The 25,061-nt window shown below is 36.7% G+C and overlaps 1 protein-coding gene across 1 annotated transcript in view; it reads right to left on the reverse strand.

The window, feature by feature from the left end:
- The window catches only part of TLL1 (tolloid like 1), a 135,148-nt gene that overhangs the window by 41,569 nt on the left and 68,518 nt on the right, over nucleotides 1-25,061 (reverse strand). The window contains exons 7-10 of the mRNA XM_062574705.1: nucleotides 16,233-16,411; nucleotides 14,368-14,473; nucleotides 11,240-11,364; nucleotides 4,445-4,560 (exon numbers count right to left, since the gene is read on the reverse strand). Of these exons, the coding sequence (XP_062430689.1) occupies nucleotides 4,445-4,560; nucleotides 11,240-11,364; nucleotides 14,368-14,473; nucleotides 16,233-16,411 (526 nt within the window). The remainder of the gene's footprint in view (nucleotides 1-4,444; nucleotides 4,561-11,239; nucleotides 11,365-14,367; nucleotides 14,474-16,232; nucleotides 16,412-25,061) is intronic.

A 25,061-nucleotide genomic window follows, 5' to 3' on the forward strand; every position in this document is an offset into this window, starting at 1 on the left:
TGCAACCCTGTCTAATACACTCTACGTGACCCTGCTGAGCAGGGGGGTTGGACTAGATGATCTCCAGAGGTCCCTTCCAACCTTACTGATTCTATGATTCTAAGTGTTAAAGCATTAGTTGTGCTCCCTCATGCAGCTACCATGGTTGGGTCCATCCACACGCTCTTGTGCTTCTTTTGGTCCCAGTGAACTGCAGCACCTTGTTCATGAACTTGAACCCTGTCTTACTTTCTGGGTACAGATTTTCCTACCATTTCTTCCCAAAAAGGGAACTCACAACTCACTGCTTTGCTTTCACTTACTGCAACATCCCTCAAACTTCCCTTAGGCTATATTCATCCTTTTCCCAGATGCCTAACCACAGAGTGCTGTGCCTTTACAGTTCAGGGACTCCCTCAGGGAGGTGTACTGAAGAAATAAATATGCAAATATTATCAGGATCCTTAAACCACCTACTTTTCATTTTGATCTGCATAAGAAATATGCAGATCTGGCTAAGAGTGCAACCACCCACATGCTTTTCTTTAGCATTCTTTACATTTCTGAGTGCTATTCAAGTCTACCTCAGAAGACAGCAGAGGGGTCCTGTATATGCTACTCTCAGCCATGCATCAAGCTGGTCTATCTTTTGCAGACTTTCTTTATTCTTCAACCTGTCCTTCAAACAGGACTTGCCTACCATAAAATTTCTATTCCTCTCCTGAAGTCACACATTTTGCAGTTCAGATACCTTCTAAAGGCTTAGTCTCTTTTTTCTGCTGGGTTTTTCAAACTATAGGTCGATATCTCCTTTTGTATCTTGCTATAATACTTGAAAATCCTACTGCTCTCAGCTGCATAACAAGAATCTACTTGTTCTCTCACTCATGCCCATTTCATCCTGCTGGGTAGGCAGAAGGGTTCACAAGGGAGCTGCTTCTTTATCCCACGTGATAAACAGTGGGACAGACAGACAGGTTACAGCCAGGCTACCTTTTCTGGCTGCTGAAGCTGACCCAGCTGGTTCTCTTGGAAGCAGATTATGGAAGCCACATCCTATACCTCCTCCATTGGCTCAGTCCTTCACAGCCTGGAGCTCTCTCCAGTCTAGCCACAAGTTTTCAATTTTTTAACACTCAGCTGGAACACCAGAATGCTCAGTCTTCTGCTTAGAAATTCTCCAAATCCTCTTCACCAGAGTTGGAAAAAGCTAGTTTTACTTAAGTGTGATCTTGTCATTGTCCCAAAGTGCTGATATCTAAATAGAAGTCATTAAAATTTAATGAGCCTCCTCAATGGCCCCTGTCTTTGAAACTATATGAAATAACCTTCACAGCTTTTTCTGACTCTGATGTGCCAGGGTATTTGATGATACAGCAATCCTTTAACATTGACCGAAATTCATGAGCTAGCTGTACATAGACAGAACCCCCAGTCCATCACAGCATGATTTCTGGTCAGAAACCCAACATTTAAGATTGTTTTGCAATTCTGCAAAATATTAAATAGAGCTAGAAACAAGTCAGAGCAAGAGTTCAGAGGGACAGGATGGCTGAAAGGCTGAAAAACAATAATTAAAAAAAAAATCAATGCACAACTTTCTCAGCACAACTAAGAAATTAGTGATTACACAGATACAGATGTGCCACTGCAGCTTCAGAGAGAATATACCATATCTCCCACTGCCTGGGATAAGAAAGCACAAAATACATAGCAAAGCCCAGGCAATATTAACTAAATTTTCTGCAAGTGATTTTTCTTCCTCTATCAAACCAAGTATTTACCTCTCCTGTTTAAACATTCATGCAAAAAGTTATGAAAAAATAGAAAATAATGCAACCTATTCAAAAAGGCAGAGCCAAAAAAAGCACTGGCACAGTTGCAACTCTGTGCCAACAAAACTCTCCACACATCAGGAGGAGGGATTTATCCTGGCAGAGGGCATACAGCGCTACTGACGCCATCCTCCTATTAGTGTGTAGATACACTGTGTACAGCTATTTACCATATGGTCCTAAATCTTGAGTAAAAGGTGAATGAACTACCTTGTTTTAGCAATATGGATGCACATATTTTAGGCTGGGTTGGCAATTGATTCCTATCAATAAATGATGGCTGCAGTCACTATATCCTTCAATGAATTTCCTGCCAAAGTTCACAAGTGTCTGTACTTGTGAAAAGCAGCATGGGTAGAATAAAAGCCCTTCAAATTGTGCTCGGGCAAAAAAAATAAGTAAATTAAAAAAAATAAGAAAAGCAAAAGCTAGACAATCTGGACTGACGCTTTCTCACTCAGTATATTTTTAGGTGGCTGAAGTGTTCACTGAAGTTTCAGAACACAATGTGATGTACTTACACATACTGTAATCACCATACAACATTTCTGAGCTTTATCAGGATCGAAACAACAAACAAAAAAGTAAATATAAAGCTCTCTTTATTGTCCCCTTATAAAGGAGATATATGTTACAATCATTCACTGAGGAAACCTGGAATCAAGCATAATATCTGTGTATGAGGTACCATGGTACATGCATCAGTTAACACCTAGACCTCATTTCTGCTGTCTCCTATTCACATCAAGTAGTTGCTGTAAATAGGGCCCTCTATCTCAAGGGAGATACTATCCTGTGCGAATAGCATTGACAAAAAAAAAAAAAAAAAAAAATCCTTTGGCATTAGTACAAATATCATTTGGTCATTTATTCCTGAATTCTATGGAGACAGAAAAGGTCCAAACAGTTTCCTATAAAGACTACGTATCATGTCACATTAAATTTAGAAAATAGTGTTCAGCCTTTTTCCCTATTTTTTGAAGAGTAGGGTGGAAAGGGAGTTGGTCTTACCTTGCTGACTTCAACACAGAGGCTTTCTCCTAACTAAGCTTTTGTATAATGCCCAGAATAATATAGCTCTGATGGTAGTTACCATCTCAGGACATTATAATGATATTATAAACATATTACAGTGACACTGAAGTTCACAGACTTATACTTATAGAAAGTTGTTAGTATGCAATGAATTCTTAAACACAATCATTTTACAATGTATATATTAATATTTTTTCAAAATCCAGTAACAATTGTAGATGAGTGCCACACTAATTTTAACACAGAAACGGAAAGAAATCTAAGCCATTTCTGTTTTTATCATAGTATTATCTAAGAAACAAAACAGGCAGTGGGGACAAAATTACTTATCTAGATTAATTTGTCTTTTATGCAAACCTCCTTTTACTCATCTGTTTTCATTTGTTCTTGCCTGCCAACCTGCAGAGCCACCCACGTCCTCCAAGCACAGTGTGTTTATTTTTCCTCCTGTTTCTCACTCTTGCCAACAGCAGGGCTAACACATTCCAAATGACTTTGCTTTTATCCCTAATAGTGGCAATTGCTCTTACGGTTCCTCGGGATCAAGCAAATAACAAACAAATATTCCTAATGTCTCCTAGGCCTCTAAATTAAGAGAAACAAGGAATAAAGTAATCTTACTGACAGAAAACCAAGTCCAATGCAGACTGGGAAAACACTGACAAAACTGATTGAAATGTCTGATAGTGGTAAATGCTGGGTTTTTTGGACTCTCCTATGATACGCAAGGTCGTGTGGGGTTCTCTGTTTCAGTCTTTAAGGTTTTGCTTATTTTTTTTTTTTTTTTGACTGCTTAATATTGTCCATTACTGCTACTTGTAAAGAAATTTGCACCTATTTTCACTGCCTATTTTGTCTTGGGTGATACTTCCCATAGCTCTGCCTATCCTTATTTATTCTGATTAATATTTGAGTCAGTAATTTAAAATAAGGCATAACTGGCATGTTTTGAAAGTATAGCAACACCCTTCAAAAGGGCAAGTTTTGCTTTCACCAAGATGTCACACTTCCATTTAACTGCTGTCAGACCAATCTTTTTTCCACATTCGTCCCTTAAAATTGACATCCACAAAATGTAGTATACATACTAGACTGATACCAGGGAACACTGAAAGTAATGCTCCTTTTACATCACTGTGCACTGTTTCACTCAAGAAACAAGATCTTATTGAACACGCTAAGAATTTCCCTAGGCAGAGCACAGCTCCCAGCGCCAGCCCCTTCTGCAAAAACTACCGAGGAGCCAGCAGGGCTCCGGGAAACACAGGGCCTTACACTTTAACGCTGACCTGCCAGCTGAATTGGATTCCACTTTGAGGGAGGACCTTCAAAGTGAACCTGTAGCAGACTGAAATCGTGTCTTAATTTCACATGGACAACCACCAATGGTAATGATATCGAGGATCGAATGCCTTAGGCCAAAAAGTCAAGTCAATGACATACAGTTCATAGCCTCAATCGAGAGGCTGCTTTATGGCATATGATTGTTTTCCATTCCTATAGAAGCTTTAAAGACAAAAGTAAATGAAAAGCCAACAAACAAAAATGAATTTTAAAAATAGAATCTATGTTTATCCGAGGGAATGTTAAAATACCTTTTCCCCTGGGGTCACGGAGATTCGCCATATACAGTGTGTGTAGGAAGGATAACCATTCGGAAATCCGGGAGAAGAAAAGTTGCCCATAGATTCCTGCAGCGTTTCTCCACAGGCTGAAAGAGACAAAATACAGTGAAAATATAAAATTGAATGTGCCTAACAGAGAAAAATGTGTCCTTCCAATATCTATTTAGAAGGCATTTAACTCACTGCAGATGCGGAATGAAAACCAGACTAGTTATTTTATGATTTATTCAAAACAATGACTTTAAGCCAGTCTGACATTCATTCCATTTTACACAGGATGTTTTTATTACATGAACCGTTTCACTTGTGCGCTGTCTGCTGACATAACCAAAATTACAGCAGTCTTAAAAATGTCATTGCTGTCAATCAGTTGCAAAATTATACACACATTTTTTTCCGGGGGGTGGGGGGATTGGCCACGCCTTTAGTCACAGCCTTTAAGAACTACAAAAAAAAAAAAAAAAAAAAAAAAAAAGCTGGTATGGGGTGATTGGCATAGCATTGTAATTTTGTCAGTAATTACATTTAATATAGTACATAAGGGACTGATCTGACCCAATGTCACCAATTTATATTGGTATAGAAAACTTAAATCCTATATTCAACCTCTAGCCTATACAGAATCTCTTTCAAAAACTATTTGCAGCGATATCAGTACAGCAAATGTAAAGTCAAAAATACAAAAGCTTTTAATATTCTTTATTACTGAAGTTTTTACAACCCATATCTCACCTGTCAATCATATTACTAGCTACTGACTTACTGATTAGTAACTCTTCTCCATACAAAATACACCATTGGAAGCTCCCGCCATTCTCCACCATTAAAACTGATTCTAGAGGATGTCACACCTCAGTCAGTCATCTTTTCGACCTTCAATCAAATTGTTCCACCTGCTGATTTTGCAGGTGTGATATGAGATGTGAATTTGAGAATATTATCCTGTGACTGACAGTGTAATCAGATCTGCAATACTTTTAAATTACAGAGCTACATTTGCCAGCAGGTGAACCATTGTATCATTAAAATCTCAATGAATTATAAATGACCTGGAAAATCTTTAAATAAAGGGAGACAAAGGAAGAGATTGTTTATGACAAAGACAATACAGCTGTAAAGGCTGTCCTGTTAAAACAAGTCTAAGATGTAATATCAGGCATAAGCTACATTCAAGGTATTAAATATGCTCTCTGACATTGAAGTGGTTATTGTGATGAAGAGAGAAAAGATATGGGAGCATCCTAAAAAAATTTCACAGCCAAAGGAACGTCACTGTGTCCTGTAGAAATGAAACAAACAAAAAAGAATCTTTTCCTCCCTTTATTTAAAAAAATTTGTTTCTATGTTTAAAAAATTGTAGGCAATCACAACAAATGACACATACACAAAAACTGTTCAAAGCTAAATTTCTGTACAAATCATTTTCAGTAAAAATGCTGTATCCATAATTAACCAAAATTTATTTTTAACCCAGCAATGAATAAAAACTTTACTAAATTGCAGAGTACTCCACTGCATTCCCCCAGTGCTGACTATCAAGCTATATCATAGCTTACAATGAGATGTGAAGCATCAAAAGGAAACCCAAAAGTAGAATAACACTATACAGGAGAGTACAGGAAAGCAGAACCAGAAGAGGAGAAAATTTGCCTGAGATGCATGCAGAGTTCAGGAGATGTGAGCACCCATGTATTCTGCTCCCCACTTTTACAGCCCTCTTGCTGTCCTCCTCCCACATGTATGGCTTCAATGAGATTACACTGCAGAGATGTACTCTCACAGGGGGTAGAAATATTGTTCAAAATTTAGTGCTTCTTCTATTTGCTCTAGCTAATTTCCACCAACACTTCTGTAACTAAGCATCCCTTCAGCAGGTGACACATGCGTAAGAAAACACAATGCCGTTTGCCCAATCTCTTCTGCTCACAACGCATTTCTTTCAATGAACTCTCACTTCGACTCACAAATATTCATTATATGCAGGAACAAAATCACAAAAACTCATTTGTGGAAAGTAAGCAATCAAATGTCTGGGTCATAAGAGCAGTCAGTCCAAATGCAGCCCTGCAAGTAATAAGAGGGAAGGCAGACCCTTACCTAACTACCCCTTACTCTATTAAAACCTTAAATTACCCTATCATAAAAGCAGGCTAACAGCAATCAGTAGCTTTACACTTTTAAAACATTTCAGCATTTGCCTCATATGTAACGCTGCATTATTTTCTTCACAATATTAACAACATTTCATGCCCCATACATAGAAGTTATATGTAGCCATAAACTGTGGACTATAAATAACACATAGTTGCTACAGAACATTTTCTTTTTATAGCAATTAAAGAATAAGGCTATATAGTGGAAAGCTGACTACACCCTACAATTTTAACTTAAATCCCTTCTAAATGCCTATGAGCACTTTTTAATGCTGCAAATTTTTCATAAATATTTCTGAACTTTAGGGAAGAAAAATTTTAATTGGATAACTTCTACTAAGAATTAATTCAAACAGAATTTATAATATATGCTTTAGCTTTTCATATTTCACAATATTTACCACTTAGTTTAAAATTTGTGGTTACCCAAGGGAATTGCAATTAGGACTTAGTATTACTAGCTTATAGTAGCCAATTAGTAGCTAATAGCAGCCAATACTTGAATTAATGATCTGTGGGATCCAATCAGCTTTCTTTAAGAGTTCAGAAACCAATTTCTTAATTCACAATACTATAAGGACTCACCTGCTTCTCCTTATAGAGATTAGCAGTGGAAGCAGATAGTAGGGTGATTATATGCCTATACAAAGCAATTTCTACCAGTGAAATCTGTGAGCATTCAATATACAGCCCGCATATAACACCCCTCTGGTTTGGCCTACCTATACGGTCAAGTTCTGTTAATGATTACAGGGAATTCTGCAAATGACAAAACCCCAGAGCCACCTGGGCATTTAGGCAGTCAGCTCATTTTTTTTGTCCACAGCAGCCGTAAATACATACTGTAATAAACAGATACTTCTCATTTCCAAAGAGAATTAAGATTTTTAATACTTTTGACTTAGACCCAAGTTCATACATCTACACATATATGGCACCTATAACACATACAGTGCTCATAGAGCCCTAAAAACAGCTGGTGGTGATAATGAACTCATTGCTGAAATTAAAAAGTAAATCAGTATTTGCTACACATTTGTAGTTTTCTGTTAACTTGATTCCCCTTTATAGTTATGGGGAAAAGGTCTTAATTTAAAAGTCTTAATCCTACTTATGTAGTGGATGACAACTGGCTTTCAAAAGTGAACACTTCTCTAACTGCAGTGTAAGCAAGTTAAGCTTCAAGATTATTAGCAAGACCTACACAAAAAAGAACCAAACTAGAAAATATTCACCTGCTTTCTTCCTCACACCCCCATACCAAATCCTGTCAATACAGAAATGTGATGAACTACTTCAACCCACTTCCACTTTCCCTGTGTAACCTTCTACTGCCAGCCTGACACTCCTTTCCCATCTGTTATTAAGGCCCTCTCCATCTCCTTTTTCCCTCATCCTCTCTCTCTGCTTAGCAGCATCCTTCTCCATCATTTCCCTTGCCCATCCTCTTGCTCCTATAAACTTATATGTACATTTTAAGTCAACTACAATTCCTATATAGAACTACAATGGTAAACCTGTATCAGTTTTAGCAAGCTACATCAAAAGAAAACATCTTCTATTACCTTAATAGACAGACTGAAAACCTTTGTTAACACTTCCAGGCTTGAAGATCAAGGACCCTCAACTTGCTTGCTTGCTTTCTCTTTATTATTCAGTGGTGTAATAATGTAATTCAGTATTAAAATGCAACAGATCCCTATTGGTGGCTAAGATTTCCTTTGATAAAAATCCTAAGAAAAAATGCAAAAATAAGTCAAAATTGCTACTCAAAACGTTGAGTCCTTGCACTTACTCAGCAGATAAAAGACAGAATATCCAGCCTCACGCCTCAGTATCACCTAGCTCAAATTATTTCTTGATCACTGAGCCCTCTCCTGAATAATGACCCAAATATTCTGAATAGAAAAAACAGTCTGTGAGGCAGCCTTGCACTGACTGACTATTCTCCAGAAGCCCTGAGCTCAAAGTCATGCTCATGCACCTCAGAAAAATGCAGTAGTTCTTTGACCAGTAACTGCTAGTAGGAATTACTAGAACTTTGCTTTGAACGTTAAACTCTAAATAAAATGTGCACTATACTGCAAAGCCCCAATATACTTTATCAAGCCCCAAAAGAAAAGGTGTATTTCTCAAATACTAATTCATTTAAGTTATTATTTTACATATTTTCAGTTGCATTAAAGGTAATAAAAATGAGCACACACAAAACAATGCAATTATTAATTTGTAATACTCACTGCTACTCTATCACAAGCATAGCAATCAACATCTTATCTGAAATAGGAAATAGAGAACATCTAAAAACAGCATTGTATCAAGGCTCTTGTTGCCTGAAATACTATGATGATCACATGATTTTTTTTCATAAAATTGAATGTTTGAGTTTCTCAATTTTCAGTCCCATTAGTGGCTTAAAATTTATTAAATCACAGGTCATGTGCAACTTTGAGAGTTTTCTTTATTAGATGTTTATTTTTAAGTCTTTGGCACATTATACAGTTATGCAGCTCCTACTGAAAAGATTAACTGAAAAAATACCACATTAGATAGCATGGTACTTGAAATTTGTAACTAAACCTTCAGCCTAATTCTCATATTTTAAACCTTCTCTCTTTATATGGGCTGGCTCACATATGTAAGGCCAGAAAACCAAAGTCTGCCGAAGCGTGGTACCAGAAAGGGACCGCAATCCTGCAACAACTGCTCATGTGTATTATCCCTCTTAAGTATGTCCATCAGTGCTGCAAAAATTAACTTATTTTTACAGTGCATATTACTTATTACATTAAAACCACAATGTGGTTTTAAAATACTGTGAAATTAACTTTCAAAACACTGGAAGAAATGATCACTCATATTTCATATCATTTTATGAATTTTATAAAAAGGTCATTTTCTCCAATCATTTGAACATTAGCTCCGAAAGCACAGTATATCCTTCTCAGCTGATAGAAAGTACATGTTAGAGGTTAGACTGTTAGACTGTTGAATGTATAGGCAGTACTATCTTTAAAAAAAAAAAAAAAGAAAAAAAGAAAAAAAGAAAAAGAAACTTAAATGAATGCGATCATAAGGTTCTGACTATGTGGTTTTGACTCTTACAGGCTACTTTTGCTTTCAAAATTTGTCTTTTATCAAATATACATACATACACACACACATATATATGTGTGTGTGTGTATATATATATATATATATATATGTATATGTAATTCCTCTGTGCTTATGAAATGGTTGCTTTCTGCACACTCCTGTTAGAAATAATGCTGCCTGCAAGAATGCTATTATTGAAGTACTTTCTATATCAAAAGAATTGAACAAAAATTGTTTCAAAAGGAATAGCTGTTAAAGAACATATTTCAATGTGATTTCTCCTCTGATAGGCCCAGAAACTCCGTGCTTGTTCTCTACATATAGAAGACCAGATTTCTGCGTACTTTCAGCACAAAGTACAATGTACAATGTACATCTGAAATGTACTTTTACATCAAATGCACAGATCAGATGCCCCAGATCTTCAGTTAATTCCACTGATGCTGATATGAATCCAAAGTAGCTTCATCATCTCTGTTCTGATCCCTCTTTTTAAGTCTTTCTGTATTGATCAGGTGATAAAAAATAGCCATGTATCTGGCTTAAAATAGCTACTGAGAGACTTCATTAATTTCTGTGAGGAGCAGGAGAGTTACAAAACCTATGTGGCAAAGAACTGCTATATTTATCCTTTCACAAGGGCCTTCCTGGCAAATCCTGGTTCATACATGGCACTTTCTAAACCACTTCAATTTACACCAAAGACCAAAACTGGTCTCGGCTACAACCAGAGCAAGGAAAGTAAAATCATCTTCAGGACTACCCACCACCACTCAGAGAAGGAGTCCTCCTACAGGGTAACTTTCAGTTAATTCAGACACACTACTCCTGTCTCTGACATGGACCGTAACTACCTCAAAACTAATTTGAAGTAAAATACTAACACACATTTGAAGTTATACAATGCTATGATTAGGCAGAACAACATGCAAATACCAAATGTAACTGTTACATCTGTATGAATTCTGTAAGAGCATCTAGCCAGTTCATCCATAAACACCATTGACAATTTTGTTGTCCTGGTTTATAATTCCTCAAATTTTGAACAGTGCTGCTCAGAGCCAACTGTAAAATTTAATTTGCATCTTTCGCACTGCACTACACTCAAATTCAAATGAAAAAGACCTGCATTCTGAAGTACATTAAAAACAGCTCTTTCATCTACGTACACAATTCAAGTTTTTAAGCGCAAATATGCAAAGCAAGAATTACATTAAAGATTGTTTTTTTTCTACTCATTGAGCTAAGGAAAGCAAAGACTGAAATATTATGAAATTAAATCCACTTTCAAGTAGTTTATCTACTAAGTGCTTTGCATTCCAGAGACTTTACCTACAAGATTTTTCTTTGATTCAGATCTTGAACTGCCTATGTCCATTGCCAATATGGAAACAGACTACCAAGCAATTGACTCAAAAAATTTATCATTCTTCTTGAACAACGTCAAACAGTTGCTACAAATGTTTTTTTTTTTTTTTTTTTTTTTTTTTGATTTTTTTTGTTTGTGGTGCAATACCTGGACATCTATACAGCTTTCTTGCCTGTGCAATATCTCCTTTACTTAGGCGAGTACGCTGGCCAATGGCAGGTCGTATACCATTATCATCACGGGAAGGGAGAATGGTATCCAGAAACATGCCCCTAAAAAAAATAAAAATAAAAAACAGACCCCCCCAAAACCCTATCAGTTTTCTGTCGTAAAACTGTCTGAGTTTTATGAATGTATAATACTGTTTTTAAAAGTAGAATTGACATTTGGCTTAAGAAAGAAGGTAAAACGCAGAACTTCAAATACAGAAAACAAGTCAGCAAAATTTAGCAGGCTAGAACACCTAACACAGTATTATTCAAAAAGAGTCTTCCTTCAATATATCAATTAACATATTAGCTTTTGTAGTTGTTTTAGACAACAGCAGAGAAATCTCTCATTACAATTTAGATTACACAAGGAAAAGGCACTGCTGCAGCTCAGCTCTTGCTACACTGAAAAAATGAATTATAAAATGATATAAAAAAAGAACATTTAAATAAGGCCCTATCATGAAATTATTAATGACAAAGTTCCTATTTCTAACGAAGTTTTAAAGAAGTCAAAGTCTGACTTACACGTGTAAAAGCAGGTAAATTCAGTTACGTTTGCCAATCCTCTGTGAAGTCATCCAATAGTGTCAAGGCACTTCCATATTTTTGTGGAAGTTTTTTCTAACATAAAATCATTCTTCTTTCATGGGTTAAAATAGGTCTTACTCTATTCTAGCCATTACTGCTTTTGAAAAATAAATGTCATTTTGCCAATCTCTGCTTGCTTTGCAACAATATACATCAACTTACCACAAGTGAGTTCAGTAACATTTACTCTAAATGACTAAGTGTAATAAACTTTCTCCAAATGTATAGTTTTATTCAAAATTTCCCCAAATTGAAATATTGAGTCTTAAATTTTAGAAGAACATACTAAAAAGAGTTTTAATAGTATGCTATAGAGTTTGAAACCCTTTGAAACACCAATAAAATGCCAGTTAACAGATGAATACAGTTCTGTGTTCTCTTGATCTTTTTAATTTTTGTACTTCTAGAGCTTATACTGAAAACTAAAATTGCTGTTTTCAGTAAGAGGAGATAATATGGGTTCAAAATAATAAATGAAAAATAAGAATCTTTGTAGTTGGGGATACTTTTTAATAATATAGCCTTCTAAAAATGCTAATAAATGGACTATTTTGAGTAACAATAGTATACACTATTCTTTATCCAGTCACACTTCTTGTGGCTTCACTAGAAATTTTGCAAAAATGAATGATTTTAAGATGTTCCCCTAATGTAAACAGCAAAATAAACTACTGTAATTTTTAATTTCTAGAAATAAGGTACATTACTATTTCAGAAAAAAGAGATGTCAGCAAAGTATAATTTTATTTTCCACTAAGTTGTGGTAGAACCTGAAACTGATGCTATTTATACTTTGAAAAATGTAAAACTAATCCTCTCTTAAATCCTTTAGCACCATTATAGTATAACCTTTAATGGGGGAATAATTTGTCACAGTTTTAATACAGCATGAATAATATTATGTGTGACCAGAACTTTATGATGTTTTGTAATTTCTGCTACTTATCCTATTGAATAAAGTCTAACAATTAATATTTGGCAATATTCCATATTGAACTTGACTCATGCTTTCAAGATAAATCAATGCAAATCAATACATGATCTCAAGGGACTGCTGGTGGATTGTAACCTTGGGGCAGGGAACGCCTACTCATGGCACTATCTGTTTTTGTCAGCTTGGAAAGTGGTGAAATCAGGACCCAAAACACAAATAATCCTGTTGTCGTCATTGCCCTAGGACTCTGAGAGGTTCCAGCTTGTTAAATTACTCTATTTCAGAGAGGTTCTTATAATCTCTTCCTTAAGGTAATGTGTCGATAAATAGATTAAGTGACATGACTAACATCTGCCTCACGTGGCTCACTCCCATGCTTTTCCGGGGTGAATTACGTGCATGCTGAATGCATTTTTGGGAGATTTTTTTTTTAATAACAACAATTTATATTAGAAAGAAAAAGCTTAAGAAATATGTTTTATGCTTATAACAAGGGCTGTTGAGACTTCTGGTGGTCTTTAGTTTATTTCAGAGTCTCGGATTGTCCACAGAAAGTTTATTTTAAGTCTAAAAAACTTATACTTCTGTTACAATATACATGACTTTCATCACCATAACATTTTTGCCTTAAAAACGTAAAATTGGATGAGAAGCAGATAAGCACATCACTTTCCAGACAAATTTTACTCTACTACAGTTTTTAAATTTACATTACTCTGATGGTATTTTTATAGAGTAATTAGCTGCACTGTAACCTGGTACAAAATAGGAGTACTATGTAGAAGACTTCTGCTTCACTTGGACTAATGTCCAGAGTAGGTCTAGCCTAGGGGAACAGCTGGCTGTACAGCTCCCCACATCCGTACAAAGTTTCACAGCAAGCCCTGCGTGGGCTAACACAGAGTTGAGAATGGGTCAGCCCAAAATAGGCCACAGGAAAAACAGCAGAACTCTTTATTATATGGTTTTGATGGCAACAACCTGCACAAGCAATACAAAAGATGCTGCACTGCTGTCCTAAATAGTTGACTACAGCCCTTTGCAAATATTGTGATTTAAATGGTAGATTTTCTTAATATCATAAACTGTTCTATCCACATAACTGTAGTTACTCAAACTTTATGCAAAGTAGATTTTTCTCTAAGAGAACAGATCTTACACATAAAATGTCTAACAATTTCACTCATTTGATTTTTCTAAATTCTAATTTTAGCAGAAATATTACCCAAAAAATTAATCATTATGAAATGATGTTTCCAAGTTATCTTGACTTAAAATCTGAAGAACTGAAGAAAAATTAAAAAGGTTACACTGGAACCAAGCACCATAAGAGGCAAGCAATGTCTTCAAGAATTTAACTAAATTATTCTGTAAGGTCTGACTTAAAATAAGCTGTGCTTTGACTGCTGTAAAAATACTGTGTAGCAAGAGAATACTTTTAAGATACTATGGAATAGTTAAAAAAAAAAAAAAGTATAGTTTTTAGTATTCACAGAGAAGAATAGAATTAAAAGTCAAAAGGTATAACCTGAGACTCCAACCTTGAGAAGGTGTTCCTGGCATAGTGCATAATGCTGTCAAAGTCATATGGTTCCCCAAGGGAATTCACCTCTCCGGGCTCCATCTTCAAGAAGTTGTATTCCTGACCTATGGATGATTGATAATTTACAGTTTGTCATGTCTCTTTTTGTTAAAAATAGGGAAAAAAAATAAAATCAAAAATCCTAAAAAAAAAAATCATTCACTGGCATTCATAAATCTTAGTCAGTGTAACTGTGCACTTTTATTAATCAGGAGAGTAAAGACATTTTCCAAAATCCTCGTCAAACACCTATATTTGGCATTCAGAAAGAGCATTCTAATTCACTTAGCTCACATGAAGGTCCCATACCTTACACTATGCTCCCCAAAATTTACTGTCTTGTTCCTTAATCTAGTGGCAAGGGGAAAATCCATTCCACAGCCAACACTCCAGAAGCCTGCTCAGTGCAGGTTGGATACTGAAGTGACTTTGCTTCAAAGGCTACTCTCGGAGTTTCCACATACCAACAACTACTCATATTCAAAAGCCCAGCTGTAACAATGGGAAAATAAGTGGAACAAAGAATAATTCGCTCATAATTCCAGTCAAAAACTCCTTAATGCCCTAATCAGCATATATATGGATGCAAAGCACCCCTTACTCCAACTCATATTCATACTTGTGTCTTACAAAAGAAAAATAGCACTAGCATTATTTCTGTAATAAATGAACCAGAACCAGGTACTATGGTGGTCCTGACCTCCTGATCTCACTTAGCAATCCTCAAGCTGACACCACACTCCAGGAGACAATTTTAGCCAGAAACTAGAGAAGACTGCAAGGAGAAAGCAGGAGGCAGAGAACGACATGCCAGCTCATTTCCCCCATGGCAGCAAAAGCCGCGGAGCAGAGCATGCATAGCACGAGCCCCCATCACAACACAGCACAGGGACACTAGAGCAAATGCTTGGGGGCATCTAGACCAGAGACTCGTGTGAGTGTTTATCAGCTGCTAGTCTTCTTCAAAGCCCTACTTGAGGTGGCAAAGATTCATTGCATCTCCAATCCATTTTGTTTAAACATTTTTTCAGAGTAAAAAAAAAAAAAAAAAAAAAAAAAAAAATCCTCCAAACTATAGTAGGACATTTTCTGACTTTACCCTTTCTTGAACAGACAATGCCCAAGATCAGCATTTCACAAAGGCTGTGTGCATTTATGGCATACCAAAGGAAATATTCCTTGTTTCCCGCCACCTTGCCCACAAGACACACAGATGGGCACAACTTCTAGACTTCCAAAGAGACAACAGTCACAATTTCAAGCTCTTAAGTTCCTCAGATACTTTGTCTTAAAGTAAGATGCCACTGGTTAAAATTGCAAGCTCTGCAGGGAATCAGTGATTTGGAAACCCTGTGGACCCACCCTTGTCACAGATTCAAAGCATTCAGCTTTCTTTCCAGATCTAAACCTCTTGGACAGCTATACAAGTATTTACATGTTTCTACTTATCATTCGGTAAAGATCACGAAAGAAAGGTGTTCTCTCAACCACATAAATATGACTTTTTTTAAAAAAAAAAAAAAAAAAAAAAAAAAAGGAGCAATGATTTCCCTCACTTTTGGAATACAATGACTATTTTTCTCCTTCCAGTCAATACTATTTATTGGTTGGCTACTTGGCCAGATGTCTTCACTTCAGAAAATACTGTACTTTAATTGTAGTATTGTATTTGTGAGTCAGCTTGAGATCAGCCTAGGTAACTAGAATGAAAGAGAAGCAAATGTTTGTTTCAGCTATTTTTATACAGGGTTCAGTTTTGATAAGGAACTCCAGGAGACAAAAGAAACTGGCTTTTTTTTCAAAGTATTTATCAGAATTTCTCACCAGGCTGGATGTTTTCTCTAATGATGGTGACATGGTCATCTCGGTCTGGCCGCGTATGTTCATGCCAAAAGCCTATCACATGACCCAGTTCATGGACAACTATACCAAATTTATCACAGTTTTTGCCAATAGATATAGCCTGAGGACCATTTCCTCTTCGACCTACATAAGAACAGCATCTGTAATTAAAACACAAACAGATGAAGCTTTTCATACATACCACTATAAACCATATAGGAAATCCAGTTAAAATTCGTTGGGGGACAAAGTGTTTTAAAAACAATCAGCAGAACAATACATTGTACAATTTATTCAGTCTCACTTACAAGCCAATAAATTGACTTCAAGCCAAGGACTGTCTAGGAACTGCTAGTTATGATCAACAGAATTGTCACTCGTAGCATCATGGTTTCTGAAAGACAGAGGACCTTCTCTTCACCCAAAGAATCAATAAAACTAAAGTTAACTACGATTACTATTTCTTCCTTGTATGCACATTACTGCTTTCCTGCATGGTTGCCTTGCACATTCAACAGATGCGTGCAGGCAAAACTGGAAGCAGTAAGCAGAGACATGGTTTCTTTGTGCCATACTTGTTATAGGTCTTGACAGAACTCACCAGACTCATTACCATTCTATTCTGATTACTGATTAGATATTTGCTGTATTTTGATCTGAAAAAAAAATCGCCCTACTTCATTAATTCTATTTATAAAATTAGTAGAAATGATGCAAGGGAAAGGGTAGCTCTTTAAAAGATTCACTTAGCATAGGCAAGCATAAAGATGAAAATACAGAAAAAAGATAATCTGAATGAAACAAATTCCTGTGATGCCACTGTGCAATCCCTGCTCATTCTGTTTTTCTGGTTACAGGTGATACACAACGTAATCTGCAACAACTGTAGTTTTAATATTAGGAGGCTAAATTTCTCTGCAGATCAGTGAACCGTTTCTTTTCCCACTCTTGTTTTCTTGCAATAGGAACCTTAGTCCTGGAAGGGCATATTTTCACGGTGGGGGGGGGGGGGGGGAAGAGGCTGCCTCACACAAGACTGCTCTCATGTTTCATTCCTGTTTCACTGTGCTTTCATGATTCCAATGTAAACTTATGGAACAGAGATGCCCTTTTCAGCATTCATACTGTCAGCATTTATCTGAGATGTCTACTTTTTGGTTAGAAAAGAAGTCTGCTGACGATGCTAGCAGAAGGAGAGAAGGGCGAGCAAAGCAAATCCCAGAGAAATGGAAAACAATTTTCATTTTAGTAAACTGATTCTCTGTACCCTCTGCAGATCTTAAGAATTTCAAGACAGCATTATATGCTTTAGTAAGAGATTAATTCCCCATTTCTGCTCTGTAATTCCACCGTCTGCCAGGAAGAGCACATTAACACCCTCTCCTTCCACCTTACTTGCTTTGCTTTTTTGTTTTTTTAAAGCAGATTTGCTGATGCAACATTTATATAGTAAACATAGTAAAATACAACTGGTCCTTGAGGAGGTTGATGCTAGTGTGGCACATGATCCTATCCTTCACCTGCCTCCGTGGCAGCTTCATGAGAGCAACAGCAAAGGCAGATAACGTTCTACAGATGTCAACACTTGCTTCTTTCTACCTTTCACCTTTTTGTAGTGGCAAAGGGGTTTTCAGTTGCTTGGATACTTGGCTGGTGAGTCAGTCTTGGTTGTTCTTTATTAATTTGTCTAATACAGCTAGAATTCACTGAATGTGAAGATCAGACAAATATAGCCATGGCAATTTATCTCGTAACACCTGTCCTCAGTAAGCATACACTGCTTTTGCACTGATAGTTGAAATCAAGGATGGACATGCCAAGAAAAATGATAGCAATAATTTAAAATTATAAAGGCCACACAATTTATTTTATGCAGAAAGTGTTATTTTAACTACTTGGGAGGGCTATATCAAAAATTTTGAAGTTATCTTGAAAATACTATCAGGAAAATTACTGCTCACATTACAATCATTCCTCACTATCTCTACTGTTTCTCAAACATTCCTGCTCTCAAAATAAGTTAACTCTTACCCTTCTTTAGGTAGCTTCATGAAAAAGTGTGAATCACCATTCCTTAGGTCACAGTACAGAATTGGGCTCAGTGCTCCAGCTCTAACTTTGCAGTACTGTTTTTTCACATACTAGATTAGCTTCTTGAATTGTCTTCTAATGATTTCCTATGACAGCTCTTTTCAAAGGAGGCACATAAAAACAAAGGCAACCTAAACTCCATGCCTGTGCCATTCTTGATGTTCCAGGTTTATGCGCCACCACACTACTCTGGAGCAAAAGAAACTAAAGAACACCTGTATATTTCCAGTATTTACAATACACATACAGTGTAGAAATAGTTATAAGCACTGATATAAATAATATTAGTAGAAATACTGTAAGATCCGCTCTAAAAATACAGCATAAATGACCAAAAGGAACAACAGATAGCAGAAATAAAGTTAGAATAAAATTTGAGAGTAGTAATACCATTTTATCTCATGATTCCACAGTGGATTTCACCTTTGCACCGGACATGCTGACATGGCTGTACTTAACATATTTTTCAGACTGCATGTTTGCAGAATAAATATTATGTCTACAGTGAATATGCAAACACAATTAAAGCACTACAGGTACTTCCAAGATCCATTTTACCTAGGTGTTTATCTTTTACTGGTCACTCAAACATTTGAATACCTTTCTAATGGGAAATAAAGAAATTAGCACGGTTCATACTCTGTTATTCATTCATTCTCAGTTCGAGGAGAAAAACGTTTGTAAAAGAATAGCTTGGATCTGTAAGTTAAGTCTTTTATAAATCATTGGTCCTTATCTTTGAATACTTTGAGGAAAGGACAAAGATGTGGAATTTGCTTCAGCTCTCTACAGGAAGCCATCGTAGAACACACAGAAATTGATCAGATGAAAGAAAACATCTGTGAAAACATGCTAACATTTCCACACTAGTTAAACTTAATTAATGAGCTAGGGCTTCCTACCTATGTTAAGGTCATGTACATTATAGTAACTATGTAATAACTGCCTAAACTTGTGCAAAGAGACAAAATGTACTGTCAATACTTTATGGTACTTAAGAATAGAGGAGCATAAGCAGCATGTAATCAGTGAAAATGTACACCACAGACTACTAGATGTGGATGAAATTCTATTGATTTTCAAAAACACTTTTGCAAATCCCATGAGACTTTGCAGAAACATAAGACCATGGGATAATTCACACTGGAGGAGACCTCAGGAGGTCTCTAGCCCAACCTGCTGCTCAAAGCAAGGTCAGATATGAGGTCAGACCAGGCTGCTGAGGGCTTTATCCAGTCAGGTCTCGCAAACTTCCAAGGATGACAACTGCACAACCTCCCTGGGCAGCCTGCTTCACCATGGGTGTTTCCCACAGTGAAAGAATTCCCTACACCCAGGCTGAATCTCTTATTTCAGCTTATCCCCACTGCTTTGTGTCACCTGACCATGTATCACTAGGACAAGCCTGTCTCCATCTTCTCAATCTCAATGCCCCCTCCAGTGTCAGGAGGCTGCTGCTGTGTGGTTTCTCCGAAGCTGCCTCTTTCCCTGACTGAACAAGCCGATGTCCCACAGCTTATCCTCACACAGCAAGTGCTCCAAATCCTGATCATCCAGGTAATCCTCTACTGAAGTGACTCTAAGTTATGGATGTCTTCTTGTACTGGGAGCCCAAGATTGGACACAGTATGTAGACATGATCTAATAAGCGCTGAGTAAACAGAAATGATTACTTCCCACGATTATTGCACTGCACTCCTGCTTCATTCAGCCTCAGATATTGTTGGCCACCTTCGCTGCCAGGGCACACTGCCAGTTCATGCTCAGCTTGCTGCCCCCCAGGTCCTCCTCTGCAGAGCTGCTCCCTAGCCAGCCCCTCCGCAGCCTGTCATGCTGCCAAGGGTCCTTTCTTCCCAGAGGCAGGGCCCCACATTTGCCTTTGCTGAATTTTATAAGGTTCCTGCTGGCCCTTTCCTCTAGCCTGTCCAGACTGCCCTGGACTGCAGCCCCTCCTATCAGCCAATCCTCCCAGTTTGGTGTCATGTACTTCTGTCAGGTTTGCAGATATCACCACCTCCTCCAGGGTCAGTGATAAGGATGTTATCCAGGACAGGTCCCAAGAAAGATGCTTGCAGTACTCCACTCATCACTACCATGCAGGCAGGGTCACTAACCCACTAACCACAAAGCTTCACTGGCTGGTTGGACTAGGAGCATTTTTTTTTTTTTAAACCTCATTGTTTATCCATCCAGAATCCTGGAAACATTTGCAAGAACTCAAAATCTTTAACATTCGATACAATCTAATTACAACACACATGGCTGCAGCATAACAGGTTACTAAGAATACGCTGATGATAATTACACAATTATGAAAAGTGAAAACAAATCTTTTAGTTTATAACAGGTTAAACACTTTTGCTGAGTCTTCAAGTTTACAACCATACGGAACCACTACAGTGAATAACTGTGATGCAGAATTAAAGACTGTCAATCAATATTTACGGTTTAAAGCAAATCAATATAGTACTAAGAGTGTAGGTTGTAGAATATTTAAGTACATTAAAACTATTGAAAATATATTGTTATTCACTTCATATGCACTCCATGTTTTAATTAGAAAAAATATAGTTGGTGGATTAAAAATGTCCATAGGTTTCCAAAAAAAAAAAATTCTACTGTGGTACTTTGAAGAAATGGGATGGAGAAAAGTGAAAAATAATAAACTTTTGTTCAATTACCCACTATGATTGTCTACAGCTATGCTCTTCTTAACACTAGTGACTATAAAAGCAAAAACAAAAAGAATTTAACTACAATCTGTCTCCTCCTTTCCTTTTTACTTTATTTTGACCAAAAGAATTTGTGTAACCTTTTAAAATTATGCACTGCCACTTTGAGAAGCTCAGGTAATAGCTGTACAGTGATGGCAGTACAAAATGGCTAGTACAGGACATTGTTACCACAAAACAATTTCTTGTTATGAAAGTATATGAATTTGTTAAACACCAAATCATCCATTTTACAAAAATGCCAATTGCCAATACCAAGAATTTAACTTTTTTAAAAATACAGGTGCAAAAGATCACCTCTGGAAGCATTAGGTGTTATTTCATAAATCAGATAGATTAAGTGTTTTCAAAGATAATTTGACATTTTTAATTTTTACTCACAAAATCAAAAGTTGGGCATTTTCAAATTTAAATAGTGATTTTGGGTACCTGAGCTGGCATGTTTGAAAGATGTTTTATTTCTGGAAGAAAAAACTAACTACAGTCTTGAAGAGGTATCTCTTCACTTTCTTCTTCTGACACTGAACACCTAAAACCCAACATATTTAGAATTACTAATCGTTTTTTAAATGCTGGCTTGAATATCTCTTGCCCTGTTATCTATACTCATAGGCATACATGCACACTGACAGAATGCTCATCTGTTAGTACGAATTTCAGAAGATAATTTTGTATTTGCATGTGAAGTTAAACTGCAAGCCATCTATGTTTAGAAAGAACACAGGCTTATTTAAAAACAAGCAAACAAATGCCCAGCTGAATATAGCAGTTTCCTTACATTGGTTACTTGCTTTCAGGTACCTCATAGAAATTAGACAAATTTCTTGACTATATTTCAGTGAAAATTAGAAGCCACCAATGAACACTGAGTCTTAAAATAGCAGCAGTATGCACTGATAGAGGGTCATTAGGATTTGCTAGGTTGAGTGACCTGCCAAGCACATCAGATTCATCCAATTAAGCTACAAGATTCAAATCACTTCAACAACTGCCCTGAGTCAAATGGTAAGGAAGACTAAAATAAATGAATCTATGAAATAAATTAAATTGTAATATCTTGAGTTTGACAATATTCCCAGGTGTGTTTGGCACAAGGCCAGGACTTCCTTGTAGTGTGTGAGCACTTGTTATCCTCCTTAAATTGAGTCAACTGGCAGACTTTAAAGCTCCTGGATCTCTTTAATCTTTATTGCACCAGACAGCAGTTGAGACAGTAACTATTTATGAATCTCTAATTCCATTTAATCAGTCCAGCTGATCGATGATGTTGAGCAAAGAGAAACAACAGACAGGGAGAAAGTGAAATGACTAGAACAATGCATTCATTCTTTTGAGTAATAATATTTCACAGCTACTGTCTAAAACCCTCTTAAATCAATATGAAGGAAAAGAGAATCAAGTGGGGTCAATGCTGCACATTTTACAAAAGCTGCACTCCTCAAAATGTGACAATATAAAGTTTCTTACAGAACATCATCATCAGCTTGCCATGGCAGCAGCTGCATGCAGATATGGATGAAAAAAATGTGCAGAACTTTATAAACCTACTAGGACTAAATATTGTCACCTCTAGGTTACATAAAAGAAAAGAAAGCATCTCACAAAATTGGTGAATAAAATCTCACTGTAGAAATAAGATTTAAAAATCTATTTTTTTGTGTGAGAAAAAGCCTCTTTCAATCACAAACCTAACTCTGTATAAAAATAGATTTTTGGCCTATAACCCAGCTTGGTGAATTTGTTTATTATCAGGGATCAATACAGTGGCCAAACATTACAACTTGCTGTCCTGAAAGGACCTGGCTCCAATGGTAGCTATTGCTTCTTCACTGGCTCACTGGAGATGATCGTCTCAATATTACCAAGAACAGAATGAAACCCGTTCCTCAGTTGACAGGTCCCCATCGCAGAGTATTAACATAAATCATCCTCACAAACTTCAATTTATGTTAATATCTTTGGCTGTAGACCATGGCAGCTGAACAGGAGACCTATCACCTATGCTGCAACCCTTGCCACCAGCAGAGTGGCAGTGCTGATTGCCAAGGGCAATAAGAACACGAGCAGCTACCACCTGACAGCATGAATCAGCTCTAATGCCACAGATTAATAAAACTCAACTTCTTTTCATTCCACAAAATGTTCCTTTCGGAACAGATAGTCCTTTTTTTAAAGCTAAGGAACACTACAAAAATATACCTTGGGCAAGCAATTTACCTTTTTCACTGACTTCAAGAACTTGTATGTTAAGTAGACATCACAGACTAGTAAGTTCAAAAACTGTTAAAATGTTCAGAAGCTGTTCAGTCTACAATGTTTGGAGAAGCACATGAAAGAGATTTGACTTTTCTTTATCTCAGACAGCTTTGACAAATACTCATGCAAGTGGTAATCAGCAGTGATTGTAATAAGTCATGTAAAGTTTGTCATAAAAAGTACTTAAATCTTCTAGTGAAGAACAAAAATTGCCACAAAGTCAGATCAAAGGCACATTGAGATGCCAGAACAATAGGACTAATTGTTCTTTTTTAGTCTTGCTATATAAAAAGAGTTTGATCTTTTACTCAGTAATATTTATTAAGAGCATGTGACTAGCAGCCATTGCAGTTTGCTGACTCCTTTTTTGGCTTTGCATAGAGAAATATACTATGTCATCAGGCACTTTTGGTGTGATAGGAAGAAACATAAGCATAAAGAAGCAGTAGTGAACAAAGCATGTTTTGAACCTGTTTAGAGATTAAAGTTTTCTTGTCCTAATCTACTGGCTGCATAAATATTTGCTGTAGTGGATGCTAATAGCCATGCACACTGCTTCGGTAAAAGAATCATAAACACTATTCTCTTCATATTATATTCTTATTCTTACATCTGCAGCTGATGGGTGCAGACGACTATCGGGAATTATAGTTTCAAACTGCATAGTTAAGTGCTTCAGCTGTACTAAAAAACAGTATTTTAAAAGTTCTCAAAATCAGGTTAAATAAACAAGACGTGATGAAAAATAATTGTAGTTTAAAACTACAACTGATGAAATTAGTCTGATGGGAAGGAGGGATCCAGCTGCAGATGTAAAGCTTTTGGCATTCTTTCACATGAACGCCACACAAGCAAACTAGAGAACCCTGACACAAAGTGGAGTAAAAAGCTGGTTGGAATACTACACACAAAGTAAAAAAAACACTGTTAAAATAAAAGCAGAAAGTGAGTAGGATTCTGCAGGAGTTTGTCCTAGTCCAATGCTTTCCTTAATAATCTGGATGATAGAGAATATGCTCATTAAATTTGCAGCCCTAGAATGGACTGCTAAATACCATGAAGGCAGTCTTAGAACTGAAAGCTATCTTTACAGACTGGAGATGAGAACTGACAAGGGAAATATGGCATTGTTCAGTGTCCTCAGATGTGCAAAATACTGCACATGCAAGATAGGGAACTACTGACCACGTTGTAGTACTGTAGAAAGAATTTTGGAGCTTATTATGAATCACAAACTGACCAACCATGAGTTGAAAATAGCAGGCTGTTGAGAAACAGCAAGACATAGTGTTTATGCACATAAGTGGAAGGACAAATGAATGAGCTCTAGCACTGGCTCAGCACAGTTAGACAAATACTTTCTAGTTTTGGGTTCTCAGTTTCAAGAAAGACATGGAATAGCTGGAAGTCTCAAGGAGAAGAACAGTGACATGACTTCCAGGAAAAATTTAATGAAGTAGGGGCTGTCTAGCCTAAAAGAAATATTTTAGTTATTACCAAAAATAATGCCCCACTTCTCTTACATTAAGAATATTGAAAGAACATATTCCCTAGGAGACTGAAGTATCCATTTTTGCAGATTTTTAGAATCAGATTAGTCAAGTATATAACAGCATAGGTATAGCTGTTTTAGGCATAAAATGCTCTTCTGAGATCCCTTGCAGTCCTATGGGTTTATGATAATAAAAACTTATCTCACTCATTGCCAACATGTAAACTCTCAACGTTACTA

Source organism: Rhea pennata, chromosome 4 (assembly GCF_028389875.1).
Source record: "Rhea pennata isolate bPtePen1 chromosome 4, bPtePen1.pri, whole genome shotgun sequence".
Lineage (NCBI taxonomy): Eukaryota > Metazoa > Chordata > Aves > Rheiformes > Rheidae > Rhea > Rhea pennata.